This window comes from Bos taurus, chromosome 25 (assembly GCF_002263795.3).
Source record: "Bos taurus isolate L1 Dominette 01449 registration number 42190680 breed Hereford chromosome 25, ARS-UCD2.0, whole genome shotgun sequence".
Lineage (NCBI taxonomy): Eukaryota > Metazoa > Chordata > Mammalia > Artiodactyla > Bovidae > Bos > Bos taurus.
In genome coordinates this window covers 22,223,941-22,236,219 of record NC_037352.1, presented here as the reverse complement: position 1 = coordinate 22,236,219, position 12,279 = coordinate 22,223,941, and the positions used below count along the sequence as shown (strand labels likewise).

At 38.4% G+C, this 12,279-nt stretch overlaps 1 protein-coding gene across 2 annotated transcripts in view; it reads right to left on the bottom strand.

Moving 5' to 3' along the window:
* Nucleotides 1-344: 344 nt before the first annotated feature.
* RBBP6 (RB binding protein 6, ubiquitin ligase) overlaps nt 345-12,279 on the bottom strand; it is a 35,538-nt gene continuing 23,603 nt past the window's right edge. Inside the window, exons 11-18 of one of the 2 annotated variants that reach the window (NM_001304554.1) lie at nt 9,359-9,455; nt 9,186-9,264; nt 9,026-9,080; nt 7,336-7,404; nt 5,719-6,078; nt 5,329-5,430; nt 2,716-4,473; nt 345-2,349 (exon numbers count right to left, since the gene is read on the bottom strand). In NM_001304554.1, coding sequence (NP_001291483.1) covers nt 765-2,349; nt 2,716-4,473; nt 5,329-5,430; nt 5,719-6,078; nt 7,336-7,404; nt 9,026-9,080; nt 9,186-9,264; nt 9,359-9,455 — 4,105 coding nt within the window. In that variant the 3' untranslated portion in view covers nt 345-764. The remainder of the gene's footprint in view (nt 2,350-2,715; nt 4,474-5,328; nt 5,431-5,718; nt 6,079-7,335; nt 7,405-9,025; nt 9,081-9,185; nt 9,265-9,358; nt 9,456-12,279) is intronic. The other variant, XM_005224806.4, reaches the window with a different exon arrangement.

The following is a 12,279-nucleotide window of genomic DNA, read 5'->3' as shown; positions in this document are numbered from 1 at the left end:
AACTTCCTGAACCGGAGCCATTAAGGAGATCCATTGTAGTCTCTACCTACTGCTTCTGGACCTATTACTACTCGCTGCTGGACACAGATTGGATAGGCCACGTATTGTAAGTGCGATCTAGAACTTTAAGACTTATTCAACCAGAAATCAAATTAACCACGATTCCTTGTTTCTGGCCACCTTTTATCAGCCAACAAATGAAGTATATCTTCCATGTTTACTTCAGGATTTTATACATACAGTTCAGTTTATACTAAAGACTCAAAGGATACTTTAAATAGGGAAATGGAAGAGGGAAGTGAAGTCATGACACACTTTCCTTCAAATAAGGCAATCATTCAACATTTGAAAAGTTTACTGAAAACTTTTATTGTAATCAAAAAGTGACATAACAGGGTTGTAATGAATTCAGCAAATCATTCTGCTGATATTTTAGAACTGATATCAGCTTTTGCCAGGCAATTAAAAAAATTCAAATGTGAAAATTTCACAGTACAGTAAACTCCACCCCAACTAATTAATGGTGGTTAAAAATAATAGGCCCTAGCAAAACCTCTCATGTTACATGGTCACAACTCACAATTCTGTACAAAAGTTCGTGTTATAAAGCTCTGATGTAAAAATCAAATAATCAAGCAGCAATATTTTAAGTGCAGCACAGGGTCTTCCGTATCATTATTTACAAGGCTTGAATCTCTTTACATTATAACAAAATTTAATACAGATGACTTAGGAATTAAGTCAATTTTTAAAAATCTGCCCTTCTACACAGTGACAGATTTCACTTTTTGGTCATCCTTCTCCTTCTCCTTTTCTTTATCTTTGCTCTTCTTTGACTTCTTTTTCTTATGTTTGTGTTTTTGGCTTTTTTCCAATTCTGCTTCAGTGCCTGCATGCTTCTTATGCTTCTTATGCTTTTTATGTTTCTTGTGCTTTTTCTTTTCCTTCTTTTTCTTCTTCTTCTTGCTGTCCTGACTTTCTGCAGAGCTGGCACTGCTGCTGTGGCTCCGGGTTTGGCTTCCAGAAGGGCTGTGACTTCTGCTTGGACTGACACTCGGGCTGCTCTGACTCTGGCTCCTGGTGACGCCTGCCTGGCTGACTGCTGCCGTGTCCAGGCTCTCCTTTGCTTTCTCCACTACTTTATCTTTCAGTTCTTTAGAAACCTTTCCTGCAGTTTCTTCCTCTTTTATAGACACATTGCTTTCACTGTCACTTTCATTATAGTCTGGTTCAAAAGCAGCTTCATCAGTTTCTCTAGTTAAGTCAGAGGACAGTCGAGAGGAGTGACTTAACTGGGGCTTAGGCTTGATGGTGTTCTTATCAATTTGCCCAGTAACTGGCTCTTTCTCAATCTGTGGGTCAGGTGGGTTAAGTATACTAAGTGATTTATTGCCACTTGACTCTTTACTGTTCTTTGCCTCTAACATATGTTTCTCACGATCTTTACAGGGATTTTTATCTACAGATTTTGTCTCTTCACTTAAGCGTTTAGTATCATAAGTGGCTTTATGATCATGAGGTTTTTTGTCTCTCGTGGGACTAGAATTACTTTTTTTGGAATCTCCTGTTCCTTTTTTAGGCAAATCTCTCTCCTCCCTTGGCTTAGTTTTTTGTCCAGATGCAGAGTCTTTACTCCGAGAAGGAGAGTCTTTTCTTCTTGTTAATTCATTCCTTTCATCTCTACGTTTGGAACTTGAATACTCTCTGTTGTCATAATCTGTTTTTTTGTCTCTGTTGGGAGTGAAGTCTTTATTTGAGGACCCTCGAACGGAATCATGCTTATCTTCTTTCCCAGAAGTTCTAGTCTCTTTGGAAGACTGAGACAGACTTTTAAAATTTCCTTGCTCATTCAGACGGTCCAGATTACTATCTTTCTCTGGCTGAGTGCTGTTGTTCTTTCTCTTTTCTGGGTTTTCCTTTTCCAATACTGAGTGATCTCGATCTTTGGTTTTCCCTTTTTCACTAGATGCAGAGTTTTTTGAACTTTTGACCTCATGCTGTGCAGTTTCATGGCTCACTTCCTTGGCGAGTTTCTGAATTTTCTCTGATGATTCACTTTCTTTTTCAGTATACTTGATTGCATTTGGTGGTTTAGTGCTAACATTTTTTATAACACTGGCAGGTTTTCCTACACTTGATATAGGCTGTGAGGTGGATTTAACATCTTCTTCTTCAGATTCAAAGTCATCTTTATCCCATTTGGATTGGGGAACCTGGATCATAATAATAACATCTTCAGCAGGAGCTGTGTTGTCATTATTATATTCTTCCATTGTTTTAATGACAGTTCGCTTTGTATCTGTTTTTTCTTCAGATTTCCGCACAGGACTGCCTCCAGTTGAACTGGTACTAAAAAGAATTAAAATATTTTTTATTCAATGAAGAACTCGTAACTGTTAAACACTGATGAGTATAAAAAGACTTAACTTAAATATAATAAATGCCCTTTCAAGTTTCAAAAGCCCACTTACTCTGCTCTAAGATATGTGTGTATGATTACATAAAAGTAAGTGTGGCTCACTCCCAAAATCTACTTAACATCTGTTATCTTTTAACAATTGTTATCCTCAAAGACAAGAGTAACCAGCTAACCCCTAACATCAATACATTCTTAAGAAACATATTCTCCTTTTTTCACCCCTGCCATTATCAGCTACCTGGTATAATCCACAATGCAACCCTCCCCCACCCCACCCCTCCCCAATTATCAGATACCTGGTATAATCCACAAGTGTTGAGCTGGATCCTTCAGTTCCAGTCACTTTCCGCCTGACCTTTCCTTTGACTTTTTCTTGTTTCACTTTGCCAGATGTTGATTCCAATTTTTCAGAGGGTTCTTTTGTGTTAGATACATTTTCTGTACTTCCAATTTTTTTACCAGTTTCTCTGTTAAGCTTGATTTTTTTGGCTGGAGCAGCTGATGATGAAATTTTGTCTTTTTCAGGTGTCCTATCCATCTTTTCAATATCAAGCTCCATTTTGCGCTTGGGTGATGGTTTCACTATTTCAGTTACTTCTAATTTAGAGATTTTCATTGAAGATGACTCAAAATCTTTATCTACACTTTTTTCTTCAGTTTTTCTCTTCCTTTTTTCTCCCTTGCTATCAAGTGGTTTACTTTTCTCATTAGGCTTCCTGGCCTTTTCTTCCTTACTAGCTACCTTCTCTGACTTGATGTCTTTGGAGTAGTCCTTCTTCACTTTTTCCTCTTTGACTAGTTTTGTCTCCTGGTGCTCCTTTACTGACTTTGAGTGAGCTTTTCTGGGGGTACCAACCGTCTTTTCATCTTTTTGAGAGGAAGATGATGATTTCACATTGTCAGTCTTCGGGGTCTCCTCTTTGGCTTTTTTAAGTGGAGGTTCAGATCGAGGAGATTTTTCACGCTCTCCATCTAGTTTTTCTTGGGGTCCTTTAGCAGGTTTTACAACAGTTTCTTTTTTGGATACAGTAGATCCATCATTTTTCCGTTTGGTCTTGTCACCTTTTGCTTTAGGTTTATCTTTTTCTCTCTTGTCTTTTTCAGACACTGATTTAAAAGTAATGGATTCAGCATCCATTGGTTCATCTCTAACAGGTGTAGCATCATCTCTACTTGGGAGAACAAACAATGAGTCTGTTTTATTTTCCTCACCACTTGTAGGCTCTCTTGATTTCCTAGAAGTGTCTAGTAACTCTGGGTTCAGAAAGCCTTCACTTTCTTCCCCCTTTCTTCTTTTTCGATGTTTCTTATGTTTATTTCCTTTACCATCTCCTGGAGCATTTTCACCTTCCTTGTCTTTTGACTTTGTATTATCCTTCTGATTGTGACTGTCTCTCGATGAAAGCTTTTCTGGATAGTTGCCACCTACATTTCGACTTCTATGACTCTGTCCACCAGAGTAATCCTCTCTGCGGCCTCTTGTGAAGGGAGAATTCCTAAGGTTAAGTGGTAAAAATCTTTCTGGAGAAAAGTTCTCTCTATTTGCTGATGGTCTAGGCTGTGCTCCAGTAGCAAAGCCTTTGTAATACTTTTCATACCACTCTCGATATTTTCTCTCCCATTCTCGATAACGTTCTTTCTCAAATGGGTCTCTAAAGTCAACACTCCTCCCATAATAAGCTTTCATGTCATAAGGTGGTGGAACTTCTCTGAATCTGTTAAAATATTCACGCTCTGTTTCTCCTTGAGGTACATTACGTTTATTAGGAGACTGTCCCCTAAATGCTTGAGGAGATCTTGATCGTGAGTGATACCGTCTATATGGAGGTGACCTTGACCTAGATCGATGATACCCGTGCGATCTAGACCGTGAACGGTAGTTTCGACTCTTTCCTCTGCCTCTTCTGGGGTATGGAGGTGATCGTGAATAGGAACGAGAATGTGAGCGGCTAAATGATCGAGAATAAGAACGTGACCGCGTTGAACCAGATCTTGATTTAGAATAAGTATATGAACTTCTTGAATAGGATGAACCACTATAGGGAGACTTGGACCTAAAAAAAAAACAAAAACAAAACAATAATTGATAGTTGAGAAAAATATACTAAATAAAATACAGATTCTTGCATTCAAGTATGTTCTCCTCATGGTTCCAGATTTCTTTATATCAAGTTTCATCTTAGATGATTAAAGAGGCACAGTGACCTCTACTGGAATGGAATAAAGTACACAAAGATCAGAGCAATCACTTGTTGCAAAACAAAAGTGAAGTCTTAATAATTAGAGTGAAGTGCATTAATGTACCGTGAATTATATGAGCTAATCAACACTAGACAAAATGCCAATTAAATTTAAATTTTACTTCCTATCTGATTATTTTAAGTAGCACTGATTTTTCTCTTTTTGTCCTTTATTGGCCAACAGTCTAGCTTTAAAAGGAACCATATTTTGAGCATAAGCTTAAAAAAGAAGTCTTCTAAACAAGCTTCTAGGGAATTTTTATAATTCAGTTTTTCTATCATTGTAGTCTACTGTTATTTCATAATTACACAGGTTAATGTTCCAGCAGAAAGCTGTAGCCTTAAGAGGGTCCTCAGAAATGTATTCTTCGGCTACTCCCCTATTTCTTTCCTTCTATAAACATTTCCCAATTTTTTTTCATACTATAAATAACTTCAAGGGACAAGGGTAATTTAATCCCCATAACTGCTAGTTCTACACAATAGAATTTACAGTGAGATATTATTTCCATAAACAGATACTGGGAAATAAGCTACATTTCCATTTCTATAAACCTAGACCGAATCAGAAAAATTCCATAACTGTGATGTTATTTATATCCATAGCTAATCCCTGGATATTCAAAGTCCCATTTGCAATTCTGTTGTGAAGGCTTGCAAAACACTAACCTGGAAAATGAGCGCCTACGCTCCTTTTGAATCTTTTTGTATTCCATCAATTCCTTAGCAAAATCATTTGTAAACTCATCTAGCTTGGACTTTTTCTTTTCCCTAGTAAAATAAAGTTAAAGAGTGAAAGTTAACAAAAACCATTTAAGAAAACTAACAAGACAAATGTAATTAGATTATGAATGAAATGAATGAAATTGCCATTAGTTTTCCACTTTAAAACTATAAATAACTAGGAATCCCTGAGGAAGTTGCTTGTATGACTTGGTTTAAGTTTTAGGTGATTTTTCTTACACTAACTGGAAACACTGGAAAATGCTTCCAAAGATACCTGTTTAATGTTACATCAGAAAATGAACGTGTAGAGTAATTTCAAATTAGAACACTTACTCTTCTTTTAGTCGTCGTTGCTCTCTATAGAATTCTTCCCTGGACAAAGGTGGTGCTTGTGTTGTTGGGATGGTATTAGAATGAGCAGTCTGTACTCCAGATGACACCCAAGGTGCAGATAAATTGGTTGGAGCTGGAGGAAACCCTGGAGGGGGAACAGTATACCCAGCAGGTGGTGGCTGGCCAGGAGGAAACTGAGGAGAGAACTGTGGTGGAGGAACACCTGGGAGAGGAAGTGTGTGGGGAGGAGGCGGATACAAGGGAGGGGGTGGGACAGGCACAAACACTGGAGTTGCTGGCAGTGACGGGCCTTGAGTTCTCTGTGATCTTTCGCTGTGGTGTCGTCCACGGTTTATACTTCTGGAAAAATAATTCCAAGATATTAAAGCATCTGAGATAAGGAAGCTTATCTTTTCTATCCCAAAACTATTTAAATAAGCATCAGGACACTGATATAAACTGAATGTAAAGGTAACATCATTCACATGTTAAAAACAACTTTTCAGGCCAGTTAGGGACTGAGAGGATATACGTTTACAAGGCCTTCTTTATATGGAGACACTATGTTCTCTTGTGAAGTTCCAATTATCACTTCACAATGATCTCTTGTTACTTCCTAATCCATCATTTAAAGGAGCTGATAGGTTAAAGCCTGTGATCTGGTTCTCCCCAAAATGCCTTCCAAGATCAAGTTTAAATGAAGAAAACCCACTTCCTATAATCTTTTTGAGTAAATATGTAAAGACCCTTCAAACTACAACAATTATTAGTTTAACAGTTGTAATCAGTAACTGAAAATCTGTTTTATTCTCACACAGTTAAAATTAAGTGCTAAAATTCTGCCTCATCAAAGAAACAGTGGTTTAAAAAAAAAAAAAAAGTGGGCTTATTTCTGTTAAGCTTTTTAAAAGGATCTTTAAATTACAGGTAACTGGTATACAACAGCAGCAGTAGGGGTTTAGATTTTAAGCCTCTTTTCAGAGAGTCTGATTTAGTAAATATCCTATTAAATACGTGATTTAGCAACAAAACAGTAGTTATCCTTCATAAGCTTAGCAATTCCCTTTGGTGCACTAGAAGATATCCTTAAGAATGACCTAGAGAGTAAAACTTATATGGGTTACTTCTTAGATTGACACTGCTTGTGTATCTCCAGAGCAAGGGTCCCTAACAATCTCCTGTCTCTTCTTTTAGAAGAAAAGATGGCAGAAGACTGGGACAACTGAGTCTAGGAGAGAAATATGTGCAATTCTTCTTCACATTAGGAGTTGAACTGGTTAACATTCACTTTAAATTAATGACAACATCTTAAACATTGTATAGGCTTTACTGACTTCCCTCTACACTCAACAGAGATAAGCCAATATTCTGCTATGTGCTGACAAGGAGAAAGTAGTCCTTAAGAAGGAGTAGCAAAGATGTAGCCTTAAAAAACCAATATTTAAAATACTAAATGTAATCTATTCTTTTATAGGCCTCTCAAGCACAACTCAAGATTTAAGTGAGGTATCTGCAAACCAAATGAACTCATTCCCCTTGCCACTGCTATGCTTTAATTTTTGCTGTATTTTTCAGTGTCATCAGATTACTGTTATTCACGACTTTTAGCAAGCCTACCTGTAGCAGCTTCTCTCTCCTCTTCTAATTTGCTGTGGTGGAGAAACCAAGTATCCAAGTTTGTTGGAACTGTGTGGAAAGATAAAATAGGCTTGAGTATAATACATGATCTTTTGGTGCATAGACTTTAAGACACCTATTTTTTAACTATTCCAGAAACTTTTCCTTACTCCCTGATTCTTGCTCGTTCCAGATAGAGAGATATGAGCAAGCATTATATGTACCTGAATATTTTTTCTGATTAACATTATAAACAATGAAGCCTCAATATAAACTTCATGTAGTACATTTTAATTAGCATTTTATAACGTTACTTTGAACTGTGTGTTTTTTTTTTTTTTTAAAGATCCCATGTACTTAAAAAAAGTTAAGTATTTATTTATTGGCTGTGCTGGATTGCTGCTCGGGCTCTTCTCTGCTTGTGGGGAGCAGGGGCTGGTCTTTGTGGCAGTGTGCAGGCTTCTCACTGGGGTGGCTTCTCCTGTTGCACAGCATGGACTCTAGGGCGCATGTACTTCAGCAGTTACGAACCCTGGGCTCAGCAGTTGCAGTTCCTGGGCTCTAGAGAACACAGGCTCAACAGCTGTGGTGTATGGGCTTGGTTGGTCCTAGGCATGTGGGATGTCCCCGGACGTGGCATCAGAACCCTGCGTTGGCAGGTGGGTTCTTCACCAATGAGCCACCAGGGAAGCCTTGAACTTAACTGTTACAGAAAAGGAAAAGAGTCCTTTTATCTGCTGGGAACTATGTGGAGGTGTCTGACATGTGAGGTAAGTAGCACCATTCCAATCCTACAGATGAGGCAATGGAGGCTGAGAAGTACAATCACACACTCACTGTCATACAGCTAGTAAATGCAGGAGCTGGGATTCAAACCCAGATCTGTCTTCAAATCCTGTATTCTTTCTACTGATAGATTTGTATGTGTGTGTGTTAGTCACTCAGTCATGGCTGACTCTGTGACTTCATGGACTTTAGCCCACCAGGATCTTCTGTCTATGTAATTCTTCAGGCAAGAATACTGGAGTGGGTAGCCATTCCCTTCTCCAGGGAAATCGTCCCAATCCAGGCATTGAACCTGGGTCTCCCACACTGCAGGCAGATTCTTCACCATCTGAGCCACCAGGGAAGCCTTTTCTACTGATACATTCTTAACATACTTTTTCTATAATGAGTCTGATTTATCTTTCAAACAAAAAGATCAAAGTTTTAGAATATAAGCCAGTTTATATAAATTAAATATATGAGCTATATAAACATAAATATTATATAAAACAATAAACAAATCTGATTTTTAATGCCATAAAAAATTATACCCTATAGAATTTTTTGCTTTTTCTTCTGAGAGGAGGAAGGACTTATTACAGGGACTGTTCACAAAGCATGTCGCTCAAACTTCATAGATTTTAATATGTAATAGAATTTAATTAACTGAACTATTCAAAATGAGAAATTTTGTGAATGATACACTTTAAAAAGAATTTATAAGTTTATATTTTAGAAAACACATTCTTTTAGAAAATAATTCTTCATATAGTCTTGAGTTTGTGACATTTTACACAAAAACTGTAAACTACGGCATATAAGAGAGTTTATAATAAAAGACACTCAGCAACACACTACTTAGATTGTAATTTCTATCTCTGGTTTGAAAGCAATCATCTGAAGATTATGTGAAACATATACTTACTGTTCCCAACCTGGTCGACCACCACCTGGACGAGCAGCATTTATTCTTACTGGACCTTGGACAAAAAAATAAGAACAACTAAATATACAATTATATGCTGAATAAAGCTAAAATTATTTTTTAAGGGAAAAAGTTCAAACCAAAATGATTTTATACTCACCAGTTGTGGGGATCAATTGTCCATGCAATAATGACTGTCCAAGCAAAGAGGGGGTTCCAAGTACAGGCACCTGGTAACCCTTTAGAAAAAAACACAAATAGTTAAAAAACAAAACAAAAAACTACTGTAATAATATAAAAAGGTCTCCAAATTTAAAAGCCAATGAAACTTACCTTCTCTTCCATAAGAGCAGTAATTGCAATTGAAGAAGCTCCCTTTGAATGTTCTGATGCAAGTGCTGCAGCTGGCAGTATTTTATTATCTGAATCCCTAGAAAATAAAATAATTTACAACAACATTAAAAGGTCATTACAAATAAAGAATTAAAGGTACAAACTTCCAGTTATGTAAGTAAGTACTCAGGATGCAATGTACAACATGATGACTGTAGGTAACACAGCTGTATGGTATACTGGAAAGCTGTTAAGAGAGATTAAATCCTAAGACTTCTCATCACAAGGAGGTGAGAACTCTTTTTTCCACTTCTTACTGTATTTAGGTGAGAAGATGGATGTTAGCTGATCCTACTGCAGTAATTATTTCACAATATGTGTAAGTCAAATCAGCACGCTGTGTGCCTTAAATTTCAATGAGAATATTTTCCATATTTTTGAAGAAAAATTCTATTATTCCAAAGATTGAGTCATATTTAAAGGCCTCAAACACTTGCGGAGAGGAGCCACCGCACGTCCAAGGAGCAGTGGCTGCGCGCGCAAAGGAGGGCCGAGAGGAGCTACTCCATGTTCAAGGTCAGGAGGGTGGGCCAGTGAGGAGATACCCCTCGTCCAAGGTAAGGGACAGCAGCTGCACTTTGCTGGAGCAGCTGTAAAGAGATACCCCACATCTAAGGTAAGAGAAACCCAAGTAAGATGGTAGGTGTTGCAAGAGGGCATCAGAGGGCAGACACACTGAAACCATAATCACAGAAAACTAGCCAATCTGATCACAAGAACCACAGCCTTGTCTAACTCAATGAAACTAAGCCATGCTGTGTGGGGCCACCCAAGATGGGAGGGTCATGATGGAGAGATCTGACAGAATGTGGCCCACTGGAGAAGGGAATGGCAAACCACTTCACTTTTCTTGCCTTGAGAACCCCATGAACAGTATGAAAAGGCAAAATGATAGGATACTGAAAGGGAAACTCCCTGGGTTGGTAGGTACTCAATATGCTACTGGAGATTAATGGAGAAATTAACTCCAGAAAGCACGAAGGGATGGAGCCAAAGCAAAAACAATACCCAGCTGTGGATGTGACTGGTGATCGAAGCAAGGCCCGATGCTGTAAAGAGCAATATTGCATAGGAACCTGGAATGTCAGGTCCATGAATCAAGGCAAATTGGAAGTGGTCAAACAGGAGATGGCAAGAGTGAACGTCGTCATTCTAGGAATCAGCAAACTAAAATGGACTGGAATGGGTGAATTTAACTCAGATGACTATTATATCTACTACTGTGGGCAGGAACCCTTAGAAGAAATGGAGTAGCCATCATGGTCAACAAAAAGAGTCCGAAATGCAGTACTTGGATGCAACCTCAAAAATGACAGAATGATCTCTGTTCGTTTCCAAGGCAAACCATTCAATATCACAGTAATTCAAGCCTGTGCCCCAACCAGTAACGCTGAAGAAGCTGAAGTTGAATGGCTCTATGAAGACCTACAAGGCTTTCTAGAACTAACACCCAAAACAGATGTCCTTTTCATTATAGGGGACTGGAATGCAAAAGTAGGAAGTCAAGAAACACCTGGAATAACAGGCAAATTTGGCCTTGGAGTATGGAATGAAGCAGGGAAAAGGCTAATCGAGTTTTGCCAAGAGAACGCACTGGTCATAGCAAACACCCTCTTCCAACAACACAAGAGAAGACTCTACACATGGACATCACCAGATGGTCAACACCGAAATCAGATTCATTATATTCTTTGCAGCCAAAGATGGAGGAGCTCTATACAGTCAGCAAAAACAAGACTGGGAGCTGACTGTGGCTCAGATCATGAACTCTTTATTGCCAAATTCAGACTTAAATTGAAGAAAGTGGGGAAAACCACTAGACCATTCAGGTATGACCTAAATCAAATCCCTTATGATTATACAGTGGAAGTGAGAAATAGATGTAAGGGACTACATCTGATAGAGTGCCTGATGAACTATGGACAGAGGTTCGTGACATTGTACAGGAGACAGGGATAAAAACCATCCCCATGGAAAACAAATGCAAAAAAGCAAAATGGCTATCTGGGGAGGCCTTACAAACAGCTGTGAAAAGAAGAGAAGCGAAAAGCAAAGGAGAAAAGGAAAGATATAAGCATCTGAATACAGAGTTCCAAAGAATAGCAAGGGGAGATAAGAAAGCCTTCCTCAGCAATCAATGCAAATAGAGGAAAACAACAGAATGGGAAAGACTAGAGATCTCTTCAAGAAAATCAGAGATACCAAGGGAACATTTCATGCAAAAATGGGCTCGATAAAGGACAGAAATGGTATGGACCTAACAGAAGCAGAAGATATTAAGAAGAGGTGGCAAGAATACACAGGAGAACTGTACAAAAAAGATCTTCATGACCCAGATAATCACGATGGTGTGATCACTCACCTAGAGCCAGACATCCTGGAATGGGAAGTCAAATGGGCCTTAGAGAGCATCACTATGAACAAAGCTAGTGGAGGTGATGGAATTCCAGTGGAGCTATTTCAAATCCTGAATGATGCTGTGAAAGTGCTGCACTCAATATGCCAGCAAATTGGAAAACTCAGCTGTGGCCACAGGACTGGAAAAGGGAAGTTCTCATGCCAATCCCAAAGAAAGGCAATGCCAAAGAATGTTCAAACTACCGCACAATTGCACTCATCTCACATGCTAGTAAAGTAATGCTCAAAATTCTCCAAGCCAGGCTTCAGCAATATGTGAACCATGAACTTCAAGATGTTCAAGCTGATTTTAGAAAAGGCAGAGGAACCAGAGATCAAATTGCCAACATCCGCTGGATCATCAAAAAAGCAATAGAGTTCCAGAAAAACATCTATTTCTGCTTTATTGACTATGCCAAAGCCTTTGACTGTGTGGATCACAATAAACTGTGGAAAATTCTGAA